This window comes from Castanea sativa, chromosome 4 (genome assembly GCF_040712315.1).
Source record: "Castanea sativa cultivar Marrone di Chiusa Pesio chromosome 4, ASM4071231v1".
Classification (NCBI taxonomy): domain Eukaryota; kingdom Viridiplantae; phylum Streptophyta; class Magnoliopsida; order Fagales; family Fagaceae; genus Castanea; species Castanea sativa.
In genome coordinates this window covers 11,759,223-11,781,333 of record NC_134016.1, presented here as the reverse complement: position 1 = coordinate 11,781,333, position 22,111 = coordinate 11,759,223, and the positions used below count along the sequence as shown (strand labels likewise).

General features: G+C 35.1%; 1 protein-coding gene across 1 annotated transcript; it reads left to right on the top strand.

The window, feature by feature from the left end:
- The first annotated feature begins 6,647 nt into the window (after window positions 1-6,647).
- On the top strand, window positions 6,648-22,013 carry LOC142632228 (uncharacterized). Its single transcript, XM_075806653.1, has 4 exons — window positions 6,648-7,771; window positions 10,934-11,198; window positions 19,786-19,963; window positions 20,913-22,013. The coding sequence occupies exons 1-4, from the start codon at window positions 6,706-6,708 to the stop codon at window positions 21,489-21,491; spliced, it is 2,088 nt and encodes a 695-aa protein (XP_075662768.1). The 5' UTR covers window positions 6,648-6,705; the 3' UTR covers window positions 21,492-22,013.
- The last annotated feature ends 98 nt before the right edge of the window (window positions 22,014-22,111 follow it).

Below are 22,111 nucleotides of genomic sequence, written 5' to 3'. Positions count from 1 at the left end.
CAAATGTACACTTTCAAACCAAAACAATTAATAAAATGACTTCTAAAAAAACCCTTGTAAAGTTGTGATTTACAACTATGTTTTATGTTGGCTTTATTCCATGACAAAAAGTGTTGTATTTGCATAAATTTGTTTCCTTGTATTTTTGTGGGATTTTATTGTATTAAGTTTAGTATTAAGTTGGTGAAGATTCAAGCTTAATTGAAGATCAATGGTTTTCGCGACTATCTCGCTAGTAGTTAGCCTGTGAAAGAGCCACGTGAGAAGCACATGTTGGAAGCTGAAGCGTTGTGCCAACCTGGAGGATTTTGCTAGTGTCTCGCGAGTAAGGCCCTCCCGCGAGACACCCGCGAAACTCTTTGCCTGAAAGATTTTTAAGTGTGACTTTCTTACCCTTCACCCATACTATATATACCCTCATTACTCACAAATGTGTAAGGAGGTCATTCAGAGAGAAAAACCCTAGATAGATTTTCTACAACACCCATACCCATCTTTTAGAGAGAGAGCTACTAATCCTTAGTGAGAAATCATCCTAGCATCTTCTCCTTCCCTCTTCCATTGCCATATCTTGAGAGGAGATTTGTACCCAAACACAACCCACACATGTTCAGAGTGTAGAGAGTGTTTTGGAACTTGGGAAGCTTTGGGGATTTGCCAAAAGAAGCCAGTGAGGCTTGGCGGATGTAATCGGGCGTATTGCGAGATCCGGAAAACTAGAGAAGACATGACTCTGTGAAGTCCGTTGGTAGCAGGAGCTTAGAGGGCTCAAGTACATTGGGTAGACTAGGCTTTGAGGGTCTTTTGTTATTCGCGTACTCTAACTTTATTCTCTAGTGGATCGATTACCGCTTGGAGGGCGGCGGAGAGGTTTTCCGCCGAGTTCTTCGGTTTCCTCTTCGATAACACATCGGCGTGTTATCTTGTATTTTCATCCTTCTTCCCTTACTCTTGTGCTTTACTTTTATTGTTTGTTATTCATGTTTATGCACTAGAGTAGTAACGGTTCTTTGCGCACATTTACTCTTGTTTCCACACTTAGTTTAAGTAAGAGTAAAATCAACTGAGCCGTTTTTTTTATTTGGGGCCTAAACAAGCTCTTGTGTTTTAACACAAATTTGAGCTTTCAACCCTAATAAAATGAAATATAACAAAAAAAAATGGAAGATAACAACCTGCCTATATCTAGCCTAAACCCTTACAATAATAATTTCAATGTGTCAAAGGAAACAAACCTTTTTGAAATTGGAGATGGTGATTAAATGAGTAAAAAGTTGAGACAATCTGAAAAACGTTTATGCAAAGAAACTAAAAGAATACATGTGTGATGTATTTATATAAATATTACCCTCTGAGCACGCACTCACGCACGTGCTCAGAGGGCCTTTTATTTTTTTGGGTAAAAATTAATAATTTGCATCTATTATAATTTAGGAATATATATTTTTATTTTTTAAACAAATCAAAATGATAAACTTTAGAGATAAGTAGTAACTGCAATTTCTTTATTATACATGAAGGGAAGAAATCCTAAATTTTAGAAGTTCTCTTTTTTAAATTCAAAATGAAATTTGTTATTTGACATTTATGACTTTATTTATAAATGAAGTTACCCTTCATTAATAAGTGTATTTTTGAACCACATAAAAGTCTAGTTGAAAGAGGTGAATCCTCTTATATATAGTATAAACTAGCCTTTGAGCACGTGCGTACTTAGAGGTTTTTCTATTTTTTTGAGTAAAGGTTAATAATTTGCATCTATTATAATTTAAAAATATAATTTTTTTTAATTTTTCAAACAAATAAAAATGATAAATTTTAGAGCTAAGCAGAAACTGTAATTTCTTTTTTGAATGTGAAGGGAAAAAATTCTAAAATTTTTTAGGAATTCTCTTTTTGAATTCAAAATAAAATTTGTTATTTAACATCTATGACCCTATTTTTAAATAAAGTTACCCATTAAATGAGGGTATTTTTGAACCACATAAAAGTCCAGTTGAAAGAGGAGAATCCTCTTATATATAGTACAAGTCTCTGAGCATGCGCTCACACGCGTGTTCAGAGGCTTTTCTATTTTTTTGGATAAAGGTTAATAATTTGTATATATTATAATTTACAAATATATATTTCAAACCATAAAAACGATAAACTTTAGAGATAAGTAGTAACTGTAATTTATTTTTTGAATGTAAAGGGAAAAAAAAAATCCTAAATTTTAGGAGTTCTCTTTTTAAATTCAAAATGAAATTTGTTATTTGACATTTATGACCTTATTTCTAATTGAAGTTATCCTTCATTAATGAGGGTATTTTTGAACCACATAAAAGTCCAGTTGAAAAATGAGAATTCTCTTATATATAGTATAGATGATGTGCACTAATTTTTAGGAAAAAGATGAGTCATATGTGTATACACTAATTGTTAGGAAAAAAAAGATGTGTTAAACTTTTAAAATTTAGATGTATTAATAGTGTAAGTGCACAATTGCACCTGGACCCAAAGACAACTATGGGCTCAGGCCCAATGAGCCTTAAACAATGAAATTTGTAGAGTGTGGGTTTCGAACCTAGGTTAGAAGTACTGAGAATTTGCTAACAGGCTAGAAGTTACAAACACTTGTAAATAATAAACGATAATTGCAAATAGACCTTCTCGAAAGTGAGCCGAGGACTACTTTTGTATTATTTCTCTTTCTTCTTTCAAGGTTACAGTTCTTAATTCTCTTTTTTAGTTACCGACCCTCCATCTCTTTGGCCTTCACCCCTCTTAAATACTTCCTTCCTTGATGCCTTTTGGACAGTGACTAGAAGTTTCAGCCCTACTGTTCAAGGGTCACTTCCCCATTAATGCGGCCAGGAAGGTAGATGCAGAGTCTTTAATGCGGAGGTGGCAGCCTTTGCTCTTGATATTTTCTTTAACACTGGTGCATCGAGAAGGTTCAAGGTTTCCCCCTTTAACCATTAGTCTTTCCAGAGTTGTGCTTTGACCTTCATAATGAAGTTTTGAGTTCTCTTGGGCCTGTCCGAGGAGAAGCTCGCCCTCGGCTGTATCCTCGGATCTTCGGCGTATGGGCCAATTCGTAGAGTTTAATTTTGGAGCAGGTCGACCCTCCATGCTACAGTCCAAAGGCCCATATGCCCACTTGGGCCCTTTTACTCCCCACAAATAGGAAGAAGAAAAAAAAAAGGAATCATTAAGTATTGAAAAGAAAAAGAAAATTGTGTCTTAGTAGGAAGTTAGGGCCTGGTAGTTTTTTTTTGGTTTATCTCTAGTATTTTTTTAATTAGAATCTTCTTTTGTTTTAATGAGAGACTGCCACGTCACCTATTAACTAAATAAAAAGTGGAGATTAAAACCCACCACCACTTGCCATTGTATATTTAAAACAGAATGACATTTCTAGTTAAAAAAATACTGAAGGTAAACCAAACATTTTTTTTTTTTTGAAAATCTAAAATTTAGGATCAATTCTAAAGGGTAAAATGTGGAATTGCAATTTTTTTAATTTAGCTAAAATTTAGGAGTTTTAAATTATTAATTTGACATATCTAACCCTATTAGGAGTTCAAACAAGTGAGAATTTAAGGGTACTTTGGGCATACAAAATTAAGAGTCCAAAAATAGGAGGCCTATTAAATAGTAGTATAAAAAACTAGCCTCTAAGCATGCGCAACGGCTCTTCTATTTTATTATTATTATTATTTTTTTGTAAAAATTAATAACTTGTATCTATTATAATTTGGAAATATTTTTTTTATTTATTTCTCAATCAAATAAAAATGATAAACTTTAGAGATAAGTAGTAACTGTTATTTCTTTTTTTAATGTATGTTTAAAAGTGGTGTAGTGATATAGAGAAAAGTTTGGGTAGGAAAAATAAGAAGAACATGAGGGGAAAGAGTGCTAAATTTTAGGAGTTCTCTTATTTTTTATTTTCTAAATTGGGAGTGTCTTACTTTTATTATGATGATAAAGGAATAAAAAATGCTAAATTTTAGTGAATAAAAAGATGAACGTGAAGGAAAAAAAATCATATATTTTAGGGGTTCTTTTTTTTTTTTTTTTATAAATTAAAATGAAATTTGCTATTTAACATTTATGGCCCTATTTCTTAGAGAAATTACATTTCATTAATGAGGGTAATTTTTAACCAAATAAAAGTCTAGTTCAAAAAGGGGAATCCTCTTCTATACTGCTATTTAAGAGACTTCCGTTTAAGTAGGGGCAAAATTTGGTAAAAATGCTTCTTTAGCTCCCACTTAAAACATTATTTACAAAATAGGACCACACTCCCAGTACACTCATGTTGGTTTTTAAACTCAAGTTGCTTCTTCTTCAGTTCTCCAATTCTCTCAATTTTGTGTTAATATTCTTTTTACCATTATCATCATTTTTTCTATTTGCTTTGCTCAAATTTGCTACTGCTCAAAAATGTGTATGTCAATGTACATTAGTCTTTTCCATTTTGGTTTTCCAATTTTGAACAACTTCTTATATTTTAGAATTAAATCAAATATTTGTGTAAAATAGCCCTTCTATTTAAACCCCACCTTTAATTTCTTTCACATATTTCTTCAAGGAACATGCACTGGGTAATTTCTTTCATATATTTCTTTAAGGATTGGGGTATATTTCTTCAAGGAACGTATATTGAGGTGTCTATCTTCAAGATTTTCGTATCTAAACTTCAAGGAATGTGCAATGAGGTGTGAATCTTCAAGATTTCGTGTGCTCCGTCCTCCAACTCCAACAGACTATTTGGACTTTGAAAGTGTAGTCAACGGTAAAAATGTAAATATCTTTGATGACATCTATTTAGATGCCTCATGCGTGTTAGGTTCTTTGTATTACAGCAAATTACGTTTGCTTTTATGAGTTGCCATTCAGTATTTGGAGAAAAAGGCAATGTTACCGCCTAGAAAAAAGAAAAAAGAAAAAAAAGAGGCACTCCCAGGCCCTAGAAAATCAAAAGTAAAAAAAAAAAGTATAGGAAAAAAAAGAGGCAACGTTACTGCCTAGAAAAAAAAAAGAAGAAAAAAGAAATAAAAGAGAGGCAAATAGATGAAGCCTATAATATGTACATGCACAAGGGCATTTTTGCCAATAAAAAAATGCATCTCCACTCAATTTTCTCCCTATTTTGGAGAGAAAACATTTTGGTAGACTCATGGAGAAAACATCTGGGCCTTAATATTTATTTTTTTTCATCCCCACACAACCAAACACACTCTAAAAAAGTTTTCCTTTCCATTTTCTCTCCAAAACTTTCCATCTACCTTGTTTCACCTCCAAACAAACACACCCTTAAATTAGGCTAGAGTAAAATTTTTATTTTGTATAAAAAAAAACTCCTCACAAAAAAAAAAAAAAAACTAAGAGAAGTCCTTAAATTTAGCTTTCTTTCACCCTACGTTCATCATATTTTTCCTACCCAAACTTTTCTCTATATATCACTACACTACTTTCAAACACACGTTTAAAAAAGAAATTATAGTTATCGTCTAACTCTAAACTCTAAAGTTTATCGTTTTTATTTGTTTGAAAAATAAAAAATATATATTTCCAAATTATAATAGATATAAATTATTAACTTTTATCAAAGAAAAGGAAAAAAAAAAAGTTTCTGAGCATGCACAACATGTGCTGCTTAGAAGCTAGTAGAAGATAACAACTTGTTTATACCTAAGCCAAACCCTTACAATAATAAATTTAACATGTCAAAAGAAACAAACCTTTTTAAATTTGGAGATGACGATGAAGTGAGCAAAAAGTTGAGACAATCTAGATAAGCCTGTGCAAAGAAACTAAAAAGATGCATGTGAGAAATATTTAAGTAGATATGGCATGTGCTAATTTTTAGGAAATAGATGAGTCGGATGTGTATACACTAATTGTTAGGAAAAAAAGATGTGTCAAAATTTTAAAATTTAGATATATTAATAGAAAAAAAAGGAAAAAAAATCCGTAAGTCTTGAAAAAAAAAAGAAAAAAAAATCTTGTCTTAGTGGAAAGTTAGGGCCGTTAGTTTATTTATTTTTTTTTTGAAAATATAAAATTTAGGACCAAATCAAAAGTATAAAACATGAAATTGCAAATTTTTTTTTTAAATTTAGCTAAAATTTAGGAGTTTTTAAGATATTATTTTACATATTTAACCCTACTAGAAATCCAAACAAAGGAGAATTTGAGAGTATTTTGGATATACAAAATTAGGAGTCAAAATAGAGAAGGTCCCTTAAATAGTAGTATAGATATAAATAGATGATACATGAATTGAGTCTATAAGTCAAACTCGGTTAAATAGGACTTATAGAAAATGTGTGGCGAAAATAAGTATCAACAAAGTTTAAATTTTATTTTTTGTCTTATATTTACCCAAAAAAGTATAAAATATTACAGGATGTCCAAATTCTAGAAATCTTTTGATCATGACCTGTTCTTATTTAGTCTATTTTAAAAGGAAAATTAAGGTTAAAATTATCATTTGCAATTAAAAAAAAAAAAAAAAAACTCTACCGTTCAAACTCCACACCCGTAGTGCACAGTCACCCGCACGTGCAAGCCAATCGTGTCAGGTGCGATCATTCAGACTGAGCTTGTATATAAAGGGGTTATAACCCCTTCAAGACTCTAGACCTTCAAAACAAACCAAAAGCGCTCTCTCTCTCTCTCTCTCTCTCTCTCTGACAGTTTTGGCATTTTGATATGGATTCTGATACTTGCGTTGGATTCAAACGAAGAATCGCTGATATTGGAGACAAACAACAGACTCTACCACAGTCACCGCCAGAACCCTGTACCAATCCCAAGGAAGAGGAAGAACTTGAGCAACATGTATCTGACAACAACAACAACAACAACAACAACAACACCAACACCAACAACTTGAGTTTCCTCTCCGACTCCAAGAAACCCAAGTGTTCTTCTCATTCTGAAGCTCCTTCTTCTGAGATAATAATCAATGAACAAAATCAAGAACTGGGTTTTTCTTCGGCTGCTGAAACTAGTCCAAATGTGTTGGATTCTTTGCCTTCTGGGTGTGGCACTTTTGTGAGAAAGGTTGAGGATTTTGGCCAAGAAGAGCCAAAGAATGAGAATTGCGAGGTGGGTTTTGTCTCTGATGGTGAGAGCAATCAAGAAAAGTTTGGTTTTGTTGAGAAGATTGACAATGGAATTTTGGTTTCTGGTTCTGCCGGCAAAGAAGAGAAGGACTCTGCTATTGAAGGGAATGAGGATAAGTTGGGGAAAAAATTGGAACCTGAAAGTCTCTTGGAAGTGAAAAAGAAGAAACTTTTGAAGGAGCTTGAAGATAAAATCAATGCTGAAAAGGTCACTGATTTTGAGGGTTCTTGGAAGATTGAAGTGATTGATGAAACGGCATTGATTGAAGTGAATGATCCATGTGCTGCAGAGAAGAAAGGGAACAAGAATGGGAAGCAAGAAATGGATGGAAAGAAGGCGAGGCGGTCACGTAGAAAGGCGAAAAAGGCTTTGGAGATGAATGGAGGAGGGGGGCCTAAGAATGTTCTTGTGAGTGGTGACACAAAGAAGAGTGGTGATGGAACCAAGAAGGTATACTCGAGGAAGGAAATGGAGTCCTTGAGGTTTGCAAACATTGCAGAGCAGCGCAAGATTTGGAAAGAGATATACAATGGGCTTGGGGCTGTCGTGGCAAGGGAGTATGAAGACTTGGCCAGCTCTAAGCATGTCCGCTTGAATTTTGATCCTCGAAACCGCCTCGGGATGAAGGCAGAGGCTTCTCCCATTCTCAGTAAGTTTTGTTATTTCTCTCACTTTCTTTGTTGTTACTTATGGATTTTTAGTTCATAGAATTTTATTTGATTGGTGCAAACCATGATGAATGAACTTTTTGATGTGGATCTTTGTATTAATTCCCCAATAACTCATAGAATTCCTTTCTTGTATCTTGTGACATTTGAAGTCTTTATTGTTTGGAAGAGTCTATGCCATCATTGCCAATTTTGCTGGCTTGAAGAATTGCGAGGATTGTGGTTTCCATGCAATATCATCATGACAGTGAAAATTCACTAGCTTGAAGAGTTGTATCAGATTGTGGTACAGTTTGTGATTAATTGTCTAAAAACATTTAGAGGTTAAAGTAAATATATGCGATATAATGTATTCCTGGCAGCACACTTTTAAAAGAAAATTTATTCGTGGCAGCATCAAGAATGTGCACTTGTTCTCCTTTGTTTTCTATACTGATAAAAGCATTACAAGCCATGTTCAAGAGATGACCTTAGATGTCTAAAATCTAATAGTTGCTCAAAATTGGGAACACAGTTAAATTAAAAAAAGCATGTATGAGATAATCTTTCTTCTCTATTTAACGTAAAGGAACATAGCTTGCTCTTGAAGGCCCAAGTTTTTATTTTTTCCTTCTAAATATTCTTAGATATCGTTCTCTGCTGCATTGTTGTAAGGGATACTATTATATTAGTTTCCATTTGATGTTAAAAGAATTTCCTGCATTGCCTTTAATTTTCTTGGAAAACCTTTATTCTAAATCAAATCCGTTGTGATATTGAATTGATGCAAGGGAATATCACCTGGTTTTGAGGCCATCCAGTGGTCCTATATTTACTTTTTCTTGTGTAGTAGGTTTCAACAAAATGCTTAGGCAAGGGATCTATGAAACATGTAGAAGTTTGGGCCCCTTGTATCCTGAACATGCTGGAAGTTTAAGCCCCTTGTATGCAATCTTTTTAATTGTATTGGGCATCCTTTTGTTTGATTAAAAACATACCTGTGTAGTTTGTGTTTGATTGCTTTCAAATCTCTTTCTTTTTTATTAGTTTTGTTGTCCTATGGATTTTTTATTTTTTATTTTAAATCCCTTCTACCTCCAGTTCCTTTTGTCTTTTAATTAGTCATCATTTTATAATTCAATTAATCACATAGCGAGTTTTTTCTTGGCTTATTTCAAGAAGAGAAAGTATATTTTGAGAATTGCAATCAAATGGGCTGTTATGCATGTTATCTGTAATCAACATTCGACCTTCTAATTTGGCCATCCATTAGAGATGTAATCATTATTCTCCATCAGATCCTGTTCTGGGTAATTGGTGTACCATGTAACTGGTAACCAGTGCCATTCTACCTTCCACAATGATATGTCTTCTTGGTAACACACATTCCATTTGTTTTGGCAGAAATTCCACATTCTTTTGGTGTTTTGAATGATGAAAAAATTCAAATCAATGGTAAAAATAATTTTTAGGACTGAAAACGTTTTATGGAATGGTATATACTCAATGGGCCCCCAAGAATAAACTACACTCCACAAAAAAACTCTTCAAAGGATATGTGCTCTCTCTTTTCTTTGCACCCTTTCTCTCCATGGTCAGATCCTTGACCGTCGTTGACCAACAACTGATTTTTCCCCAAATAACCTTTTTTTGCTCAAACTAATTGCTTCCCTACTTAAATTTTCCTGTAGATTTTTTTTGGGGGGAAGGGGGGGGGGGGGGTTGTGTTGACTTGAGGCTCCCAAAAATAAAAGAAGCTTTTTTTTTTCCCCCTGTTTGGAGTCTCTCTCTTATTATGTTTGGATGAAAGTTTTTGTTCATATCGTTATTTGGATATTGGATTTCAAAAAATACGAACGGTTTTCCATGCGTGCCAAACAACAAGAAATGTTTCCTGCCTTATTTTCAAGGTTATGACTGGATATAGGAAAACAAGTCATTTTACAGAAAATGTTTTCCATCAAAACAGAGCTATAAATTGAAGTACTCAGGTGATCAAAACAAGTTTTAGAACTGGCTGCCCTTTTTTTTTTGGGGGGTGGGGGGGAGGTTGAGTTTAAGGTGAACTGGATTTACTTCACCTTGTCATGCACCTAGGTGAGCCATGGAGTGCTCATTGTGAGACCGGAACCAAAAGCTGCATCGTGCATGTTATGAATCTACCTTCTGCATGATTTAATCCATAAAGTGTAGCCAAATTGATGTGCTAATTCCAGAGGTCTTTGTCAAAGTATTTGGATCTTTATTAGGGTTTCTAGTGGCTTCATTTTTGCATTTACTTCTTGCTGCTGCTCAAGTTTTGTAATTGGTTCATTTCTCAAAATATCTTTTGGGTTCTGTTTTCACTTTAAAAAAAGCATGTTACTGTTTAGGATCTTTGACATTTATTTTTTCTTTGATCATGACAATGTCATGGTGATTTTATATTTTTATGAACAATCCCCTTCTCTTTCCATTCTTGTAGCCCACTCTCTTAATTATGCAATTGCTCGCACACTATTTATTGTGCATAACCAGCTTGTTTTTGGTCTGCGTATGCTAAGAAAGTTAGTCTTTCTCTAAGATTTTCCTCTTTCCTGAAAGACACTATCAATATTTTTTTCTCTCTTAAAAACATGTTGAGAGTCATAGACATTTCTAAGAGCTTTTCTTCATTCACCCTTTCTCACTTGGTAGTTGGCCCTAATTGTGTCGATTTGATGGTTCTAATTCTATTGTGCACAGGCGTGGTTGCTGCAAGGGGAACAAATCACATCTTCGTGCTTTGAAGAATGGCCTACAGGAATCTGCAGAAGACCTTATGTGCAACATACAACATTTACCACATAGATCCCTTGATTTGTACATTTGGGAACATTATGGTTGTAGTATACTGCTTGTGTACAGTCTTGTACATTGATATTGGAAGATTTAGGTTGTAGTGTCTAGAAAACATACTTTGGTCATGTGGATGATAATATGTTACATTCTTTTGTAAAGGAAAAGTAATAAAGTGAGCTCAATTGTTTGTCTAATTCATAGATGAATTGCAGATTATTTACCTGTTCACTGTTAGTTGCATAAATGTCAAGAGTTGAACACTTCATTTCCCCTTATTTCCTCTAGACCAGACATTTTGGTTTTCAGAACTATGTGACATTGCTAAAATTTTATGATGCTTTCAGGGGAAGCATGTACTGAAAATATGGATAGTGATATTAAAAAGATGGAGAATGTAGAAACAGAAAGTCTGTCTCCTTTGGATCCTGCATGTAGTCACATAGTTAGTGGTGAAGATGGCTACACAGGTCCAGAAGAAGAGTGCAGTGAAGATGATGACAGTGATGAAGATTATGCAAGCATTCAGAAACCTGCCTTTTTGGTTGAAGGAGAACCCAATTTTGATTCTGGTCCTCCAGAAGATGGATTAGAATATCTCAGGCGTGTCAGGTAGATTCTCGCTCTTTCTTTGTATTTTTTCTCAATAGACTCTTTTTCTTTGAAAAGTAAATCAAGGCTGATACCTGAGCATTGATTTGGAACTGGTCTGCGGTTGTGGTCAAAAGTGGGCCTTGCATTATTTGGCGTGTGCTATATTTCTGCACCACATGGCAAGATATGTTCCAAATTTGGCCTCATATCAGCAGATGCACCAAATTGATTATGAAAAAATCACACACATCCAAACATTTTCACTCTCTCTCTCTCTCTCTCTCTCTGTGTGTGTGTAGGAAATATTAAAATCATATTCTTTATATGCATTAACTGCAATTTATTCCAATGGCGGATGCTTCCTCCCGGATCTCATATAAGATCACATCCAAATGAAATTTTTCTGCAAATCCTTGCTGATGCTAGTGTAGAGAAGGAAGGGAGGCTTGAGGGGAGCTGAAGGGGCTACATGTTTTTACCTTTTCATTTTATCAAGCTACAAATTTTAGCTTTAGAAGTCAGGGACTTATTTAGCTGAAACAAAGTGGGAAGCCTTCTATCATTTACCTGAAGGTGGGGAGGATAGGAAACCCCTATGTACATACATACATTAATAAATAAATGCAATTGCTTGGAGAAAGATGTTGGTTCTTGATGAGGGTCAAGTGAGACATTCAATAACTAGAATTATAGCTTAAGATGGCATAAGCGGATGAGGTTTAAAACACTGTTCTTATGTGAAAACCTATGGCTGCAGTGTATGGAGAAGTATGTCAAGGGCTAGTTAGTTAGCAAAGGAATTCAGATTCAGTGTTAGTCTTTGGGTGGATTCTTGTAAATGATAAGGGGTCTCTCATTTGGAATTTTTTCTTTTGATAGGTAGTGTAAATATTATTAAAAAAGTAGCCAACCTGAGTACATCCGGGAATGTACTGTGGGGGCAAAAATCAAGAACCAAAATTACAATGATCAAGTAGAACAGGAAGGGAAAAACAAGAAGAATGAGACAAAGCTACACTCCAATCAAGGAGAGTTTGCAAGAAAAAAAAACTTAATCTCTAGCATAGAATGTTCACATCCCTCAAAACTTCTAACATTCCTTTCATGCCATATACACCACATCACGCATTGCGGCACAAGTCCCCAAAAGTCTATATTGCAATGCCGCCCAAACTTAGCCTGTCAAGACTCAAACAACTCAATAACCTAATGTGGTATAACCTAGTGAATTCCAAACAAATAGAATACCAATGACCAAAAATCATATGCTATGGGGCAATGAAGAATAAGATGATCCACCAACTCCCCACAACTCTTACACATATAACACCAATCATATATGCCTTTTGCGAAGGTTATCTATTGTTAAAATCTTACCTAAGGAAGTAGACCAAGAAAAGAAAGCTCCCCTTGGAGGAACCTTTGATTTCCACACCATTCTCCAAGGAAAAGAAATGAGTGTAGGAGGGTAAAAAGAAAGAAACTCCTCCCATTTGGAATTTTTTCAAGACATTGGAATGATGAAATCATGTTGTGGCTCTTTCTCCTGCAATCATATGGAATTCAAGATTTACAGCTATCAATTGGCGTTTATGTTCTTTTTCTACATATTCCCATCTGCTGAGTTGGGAATTCATTTTTGAGTCATTCTTTAATTTGGCATGTGCTCATGGTGTACATCTATCCTGGACAATACTAAGATGACTTCCAGCAGATTATTTGCCCCATGGCTGCCCGAAATTTTCCTTTCATTTTAAACTCTCACCCCAACACTGGGTTCTTTGCAAAGCTTAAACCACTTTTCCCAAGGTGCATTCCTATACACTGGTGACTGATTTTTGCACTCCAAATTGGTTGCTACAGGTGCACTTAATGTTATTCCTATTTTTTTTTTTTGAAAGTACCAAAATTTTTTATTGAAAACAAAACAGACCCAACCACACTGGAGACGTACTAAGGGAACAAAACAATCAAGAGCCCAAATTACAAAGATCCTGCAAGTCAGAAATTGCAGAACATGAAAATGTTTGTAAAGCTAAACTCCACTTGAGCAAAGTATGAAAGAAGAAAGATTTAATCCCGTGAATAGAATGCTTGCATCCTTCAAAGCTTCTAGCATTCCATTCCCCCCAAATACACCACATTATGCAATGTGCACAAACCTCCACAAAGCTATATTGGGATATCTGCTGAACTGGTCCTGCCATGAACATAAAAACTCAATGACCTTTCGTGGCATAACCCACTAGATTCCAAACAAGCTAAACACCATAGACCATAACTCATGCTTTAGGGCAATGAAGAAGCGGATGATTGACTGATTCCCCACATTGTTTGCCCATACAACATTAGTCTATAACCATAGTTCTCCTCTTCTGAAGATAATCTATAGACAAAATTTTACCCAAGGCAGCTGACCATGAAAAGAATGCCACCCTAGGAAGGACCTTTGCTTGCCACACCATTTTCCAAGGGAATGATGTGATGGTAGAAGGGGATAATGTGTGATAATATCCATGAACCTTAATCGCTCTATTCTTAGGATACTAAGAGTAGTTGTGCTGCAACTAGGATTGCCCAGCAAAATTTTTCAGCATCTTGAAATTTTTAGAAAACAATTACTTGATTATATTTAGTATCTGTAAGACACTAGTCATGTTGAAAATTCTGTGTTTTGGACACTTGAGGACACCATACTTGGGCCCAATGTTTGTTTGGATGATTATAATTTGGGCCCTAAGTGGGAGCTAATTTGAGGCCTACTGGCTGAAGTTTACTATTCATGTACTGTAGCAAACAGCGCCACAGTGCTGAAATTTATATGTTTAATTATTGTGGGTACATCAGTGAGGGTTTTGGGTCCTTCTATTAATATTTTACTTATTAATTATGCATGGTCCAGATTTGTTTATATCAATGATCAAGATTGAGTGTTATTTGGCTTTGTAATGGCTTGTATTGTTATCCATGTATTATCTGAATTTTATGGCTGCTTTTGAGTGTCTTGAGCCCTATAAAGTGCATTGTATTCTTTCACTAGGATTTACTTCTAACCCACTAGTGTGATGCTAGTAGTTATCCTGTGGTTTTCATTGTATTTTTATGATTCCAAGCATGTGTAATCAAGTCTGGGATCCCTTAATTTGGCCAGCCAAGATTGCAAATCTGAAATCCTTTACAAACCCTAACCCTAACCCCAATTTCCTAAACACTAGATTTTCTCCTTAACATCCTCTGTCACATCCTTGGGATTAAGATCCAAATTGAGGTCATTGAAAGTGAGTGTGGAATTGTGCATGTAGGGGCTATGCCTACCGTATGAAGATTGTTTATAACAGTGGTTGTGCCTGGCATGATGCATTAAGCTTGATTCTAAGATTGAACTACAGGCCAGAAAGTCCATTGATGATTGGTATCCTTTGTTGCTTGCTATAGTTTTCACTCTTAGCATGTTATGGCTGCATTGTGGGGTCCGTTTGAACATTGGCTTGAGGTGGCTGACCTGTCAATTCGAGATGCCAACTTATTTGAAGAATTTTTGAATTTCTAATAAAGTGTGATTATTGGTTGAGGTTTGTAGTTATGTTCCAATGGTAGCCCTTCTTTGTGGTGTGAGTGTATTGCAAGTGACTACATGAATTTATCATGAGTAAAGTATAATGCTTGGCTTGGTGTAGGAATTCCTCTTTCATTGCTAAGGTTGCATTAGTGTGGCAGCTGGTCCTTGTTATAAGGGAATTTGACATGGAGTCACTCTAATTAGCAAATGATAGTAGGAATTCATGTTTTTGGCTATTACATAGATTAAAAATTTATGATCTTAGCCTCAACTTGGTTGAGCAATGGGAAATAATTTGTTCTCCAATCCAAGCTGGCGAGCTTAGGAGTTTGTAGGCTTCCTCAATCACATTCGACAGGATTGAGGTCTTTTCACTTTGGGGGAGTTGGTACGGACACAAGATATAGGCCTTCAGGTTACGCTTACTTATGGACATATATGCAAAGCAAAGTTGGCCCAATTAGTGGCCTTATGGATAGAGGTTGCTAATAATTGGGCCACATGTGTAATCACTTAATGTTTAAGATTTATTTCATTTATGAAATTGGTTATTTTCATTCCTATCTGGTTTAGGAATTTAATTCATAATGTTATTTTCCATATCTATTAGGGTAATAAGTTTGGAACTAATTATGGAACATAGGGTTTGTATTGTTTTACAGTTTGATTGATTAATAAGATTTCTTTTGGATTTTTTTTCCCAACGGATTGGGCTGACTCCAAGGTTATCTTTTATTTTTCTATTCTTCAATCATGTTAAAAACTAATGTTTATGAGCTTTGATGCCAAAAGTGACAAAGGGCAAAACCAAAACAATATTGAACCTTGGCATAGAGTTCCAAACTTTCTTCTCGAATAGAAAATAACTTTACTTAGTAAGAAAAGGAATTAAATTCTTAAACCAAAAATAGGAAAAGAAAATAACTAAATACATAAATAAAATAAATCCTCAACACTAATTGATTAGGCCTTAGGCCAAATTATTAGCAATCTCCATCCATAAGGCCATTGGTTGGGCCATTTTCTTTTTGTGTGTAATTAGAGACCTATATCTTATGGAAGGTACGTAACATATAATAAAAAAAGTCATAAAACTCTGTTGGTCATAATATTTTACTTATGAAAAAAAAAAGTTTTAAAACTCAAAATAGTATATTTTGCCTATTAACTCAAATGGATTGTATAATTTCACAAAGTTTTTAAGTTTGAATTTTACATATTTCAATTTCTTAAAATTTTATATAGTAATTGTGAAAACAATTATCAATGGGATATATGATAATAATCTAGTCATATAAAGTTTAACATAAAATTTATAAAGCTCTCTTATGATTTATAATAAATAGCATTACTATGATAGCTATGATCAAAATAAAGTATTTGGTTCAATAAAAAATATCCAAAAGGCAAAGACCAAAAGTACAAAAATAGGACATAATCTTCTTCTTCATTGTGAAATGGCCTACCGGTTATGGAGCTTTGTTTTCCTAACTTTTGGCTTGGCCTGGGTTATGCCTAGATCGATTCCTGAAATGTTTTTTGGTTGGTGGAATTGGTTGGGGAAGCATTCATCTCAGATCTGGAATTTAGTCCCGCTGTACATCCTTTGGTGTATTTGGAAGGAGCGTAACCGGAGGACTTTTGAGGATTTGGATAGCTCTAGTGAACAGTTGCTTGTTTTTTTTAGTGGGACTCTCTTTGATCGGTCGCGCGCGTGGGGACTCACGTCTAGTGATTCCCTCCCTTCTTTTCTTTGCTCCCTTTTCCTTTTTTAATTTTCTTGTTGTCTTTGTTTCTCTTTGTTTTCTTCTTCTTGTATCTCCTAGGTTGCTCTGTGTTTTTTCAGGCATAGAGTAACCCTTCGTATATATATCATTCTTACTTATCAAAAAAAAAAAAAAAAAAAAAAATTGTATAGTTCAACACCTTAAGAATAGTGTTTGTAAAATAAGTCATTAGTTCATGTCATTTTCCTTAAGATTGAGGGCTTAATTTTAATGATTCATATATTTTAAGCCAAAAAAAGGTATGGATTACAAATTGGTGTTATATGTGCAAATGTAATGGTGAATCTGTAGATAACCTATTGCTACATTGTCCTATTGCTTCAAACTTGTGGTCCATGATTTTGGGTTTGTTTGGAGTTTATTGGGTGATGCCAAAATCTGTTGTTGAACTTTTAGCTTGCTGGCAAGTTCAATATGGTCATCATCGAAACGGTCATGTTTGGATGATTATCCCCCATTGCTTAATGTGGTGCCTTTGGAGGGAAAGGAATAGCAGAAGTTTTGAAGGTACCGAGAGATCTATGCTTGACCTCAAGTTATTCTTTTTTCATAAAGTTATTGGACTGGCTGTTAGCCTTGAGGAATCTATCTTTAATTTCACTTGTTGATTTATTAGATTTATGCAATTTTTGTAATTGATTGTTTACCCCAGAATACTTCTTGTATACTTGGGTGACTCCTTTTTGAATTATATATATTTTTATTACCTATATAAAAAAAAGCATGCCTAGTTGTTCTTTGTGCTTCTTGAAGAAACACTAGAAAGCATGCCTGAGGTGTTCTTCATTAACAAGCTTCACTTTGGTCTAGGAAAGTGCTTAGACCTTGCAGCTTTGAGCTGTGAGCATTCTTTTATAACATTGTTGTTAGAGCGGAAAATCAAAGGTAGATGTGTTGAATGCTATCACTCTGTGTATTAGGGTCTATTTTGGAAAGAATGCAATGCTTGATCATTTGATGGGACTAAAGCATCCTTGCTTCATTTGAAATCCTCTTTTCTTACATCTTAGTTTGAGTGGTTAAAGAATGCTGGGGATGTCTGTTCTTTTTTAGAGTTCTTATTCCTATGTATTTTTACGTCTTTGTTTTTTCCTTGGCTCTTGTATATACTCCCGTGTACTTAACCTTTGCATGTTCTCTTTCTTTTTAATAAAATGTTATTACTTGTCCACAAAAAGAAAAAAATTGGTTGTGTGATGTTGTGTGCATTGTTAGGATAAAAAAAGGAGCAAGATCAGCACATGGGAATACACTTCCGATTGGCAGTCAGAGGGACTTCATCACTAGTTTGCCAATCAACACTATGAAATCCAATGTGTCACTTCTTTTGAGGGAAGCTTTCTCCAGTTGTTGTACACATGTTGGAATCTTGATTGGTCGAGCGAGCATGGGCTTAGTTGTAACTGAAACACATGTTGGATTGAGTTGGTCACATGTCTTGGAGTTAGTTAGGGAAGTTAGTTACTTTCAACCCTTATTAATTAGTTGGATAAGCTTAGTTAGGGTTAGTTCACAGGTAACACATTAATCACGTGTATATTCTATATAGCATCTGCTCAATTAGTGGGCCAATGGGAATAGGTATGAGTTATATAAATTGAACCATGTTTCCTATCAAATAAAAAAAAAAAAAAATTTGAACCATGTAACCTCCCATTATCATCAATTAGAGAATAATGAAAGTTGTTGCTTATGTGCATGTTTCTCTTGGAGGTAGACATATTCTCATTACTTGGAGGTGGTGACTCTCTTGAAGTAGACATATTCTCATGCAATTATCAATCACTCATGCAAACCATCATCCGTCCAAAACCCTAGATCAATCCTAAACATCCACGTAATCCATCTCTAACCCCAAAAACCATTATCAACCATCAAATCCACCACTTTTAACTTTTAGGTCATACCTGAAATCCTATGGCCTTAGGCATCAAATTCTAGCTTCTCAATCATCAAGAATCATCAACAAACCCTAATCCCTAATTGTGTTCCGTACATGCACATACTTTAATGTGGGTTTGAGAGAGAGAGAGAGAGTTTTCATGGTTCCTAGATCTCAAATGTTCTGGTCTGGGTATTATTGTTTTTGCATGCATTTGGAAATTCAAGTTGCTGTATATTTTGTTTGACAGAAAAAAAATGGAATGAAGGACAGACCAGATCTTCCAAAAATGAAATTATATATGCTTATGGGGACAGCATGGAGTAACCTTCTTAGGGTCATCTTCTGGGAGGGGAACGCCACCACCTCTCTACTTCCCTCTTTTTCCTTACCCAAAAGGAAGAATTAGTCTGACTGTTTTGGCTTTGCTTATCTTTTTCATCTTCTTCCTCTTGGACAAGTGAGCAGGCATACAAGTTCAGTTTCTGTAGGAGATTCCACAGTTCAGTTGAGCAACCTAAGAGGCAGGCACCATTTAAATTTGTTGGCATCTCCATTAGGTGGTGATTAGTTGACCATGTAGACAATAATCCATTACTAGTATGGATGGCTATGTATGTTTCTTTTGAAATTTTTTCTAGCTCCAAACATTTTGGCCTTTGTGGATCTGGTTTTTAATTTTGATCACTGCCAACCTGGCTGCACATCTGATTGGGGAGTTGGCTTTGCCAACTTTTGGAGGGAAATTCAATCTAATATTAATTATATTGAGCTTGGATTTGAGTTGGATCAAGTTATACACTGAAAGAGTTAAGGTGGAGTGTGAGGTCGGGGGTTAAGACCCACCAGTTGCGTAACTTACCAATAAAAAAGTTGAAAACGAAAAATACTGTTTAGGTCATTAGCACAATTTATTGTTCCAGCTGTAAGGGAGGGGGCACTAAAATTAAAAAATAAAGCACCTAATCAAACATTCACAACCCTGCCTTGTTCTGCTTTATTGAATATTGATCATCCTTTGTCAGGGAGTCATTTGGAGAAGTAGCATCCTCTAATTTGTGCAGAATTTGGAACACATTCCATCAGAAAACCCTTGTTGGTCAGTGAGATTTATTGGATCAAGAGGTTCACCAAATTTATTTATTTATTTTTTGGGATGGATCTTATATTTTATTTGTTGTTTAACACTGAAATTAGAACCATTACACCAAAACCTGATTTAGATTGTGTTATGTTACTAGATTTATTGATGTATTTTTCATTAGTTCGAACTCAAACTGGGTGTGCATTAGAAATCTGTACTAAAACTGAGCTCCTTAAGAAGAATGGAGAACTGTAATATTTATATCAAGCTAAGCAGTTTTCTCTCCTGTTTAGGTGGGAAGCTGCTCAGATTCCGAAAGTGAAGGTGGCAAAGCTTGATAGAAGTAAATTTAACAAAGAACAGAGTGTTTATATGCCCCAGATTCCTAATATTGCTGAGTGTCCAGACCATCTACTACCGCTGAAACAATGGGAGGATGCATTTCTAGCTGATTTTACAGAGCTGCGGCTGGTATTTTTTTTTCCCCTTACCTCAAGTACACTTAGTGCTCGGTTGATTGTGTTGTTTTCATTTTTGTTGTGCATGGAACTGATTATTCGTATGACAACATTTTGCTTCAAGTTGATGCCTGTATCTCTTTATTTCTTAATATTATGTGATAATTACCATTGTAAAACACTATTGGGGTTAATTAGAATTTACTCTCCTGTGGTTGGGGGAAATTAGAAACACCTGCATAAAGTTAGTAAAACCCCCAGAGTTTTGAAGTAAAATGAATTCATCATATTTTCTGTTCGAATTTATAGGTTTTACAATTTCATGTGCATGTTTTACATTAAACACGAAAGTTAGCCCTCAGTTAGCTCTTTGAATAGACAAAGCCGTTACAGAGTTGGCATTGAGGCCCAAATGAATGATAATTTCGTGTTTGAAGTGACGTGTGTCACAGAGGAGAATCCATCAATTGTGACTAAAAGTATGAGGATTTTATTTCTGCTCCTGATAACGGTTTTAGTGATTGTTTCTAAAAGACGGGAGGTAATTTTTATTTGCTCATAACTGCAGGAAGGTAATTTGTATTTTTCTTAGATATTATTTTATTTTATTTTTTTATATTGCACAATATGGCATAATGGGTAGAAAAGACTCTCCTTTTCAACAAACTCCATCCACACATGCAGCATTCTATCTCAAGTTGGTTTTTGGAAATAATGTGAGGAGATTGCCTCATATTACTGAAGGAAGTGAACAAATTCTTTCCCCTGTTTCTTCAAACACAAAAATTGCATTTTTGTGTGGAAATATTTGAAGTAGTTAAATACATGTCATTGCTTAAAATTTATACATAACTCATAACTGGCAATTCTCCTAAGGAGTTTTAGGTATGAAACTGCTACATTGTCATTTCTATGTGGAGAAACTGACATTTTTTTTTAATACTTAATTCTCTTAATATCAGGCCCTGTCGCATCTTGAGGGTTCCGATGAAAACATTTCTGGAAAGTTGCAACCAGCATTTGTTGTCAATGAAAAGTGTCATTCCCGCCAGCAATTTCAGGATATGGTTTTTGAAAATTTTGATAACCTTGTGACTGAGACAGTCCATTCCAAGCAGCCTCATGATTGCTCTGGTTCCCAAACCTCCATTGATCAGCCTTCTTTGTTGACTGTAGAGGACCATGCTTCCTCTCTACCTTCAGAGCATTCGGGTCCAAAAACTTCTGCAGATGAAAGTTCTGGCCCTTTGTTGTCAGCAATCTTAAGAATGGACTCTGTAGCTCGGGTGTCAACATTGAGGAAACGCATAAGCTTGGTGGAGAACATGAATACTTTGTCTAGAAATGATTGTGTGTGGCTATTTGCCCTATGTGCAGTAGTTGATACTCCACTGGATGCTGACACTTGTGCCTCTCTTCGAGGCCTGCTTCGAAAGTGTGCTACAGTACGAGCTGCAAAGTCTGAACTTGATGATGAGGTTGTAATGCTAAATATTTTGGCTACAGTTGCAGGCAGGTATTTTGGGCAGTCGGAAATTTAGAGCTTCCTGGTTAAATTGTCTCTGCTTCGTGAATAATGGACTTCAATTTATTTATAAAGTAGAGAGGAGAGATGATATATAAGAGAGCTCACTTGTATCTTAACTGGGGAGGTGTGACCTTGTTAAGGGAACTGAGGATGAGGCATTTTGTTTTCTTACTCGGTTTGTTTATGGATGAAAAAAAAAAGGAATATTTATTGTCTGCGAAATGCAATAAGTATTAGAATGTTTAAACTTCATACCAAAAAGGGCATCCTAAAGGACACACATGGCGATCGTTAGGTTCACATTACACATCTTTGATCATATGTGTGAGTCTCAATGGTTTTCCATAGTTATTTGACAATACTATGCCTTGTAACAAAAATAATACATGTGGCCGACTCTCTATAGAAGATCAATAGCGGACCTCAAAAGCCGATTGGTGCTTCACAAACCTACTTGATGTATTTTCATTTTTCCCCTCTCTTTACACTATGCAACATTTGAAATAGCAGTAGCATCTTCCATGACATGCTCTACAATTTGTGTGCTCACGTTTCCTGTCACAATTTGATGAAGATCTTTTTTTTTTTTTTTTTGGAGAAGATTTTGATGAAGATCTACATGAACCAAGCCAA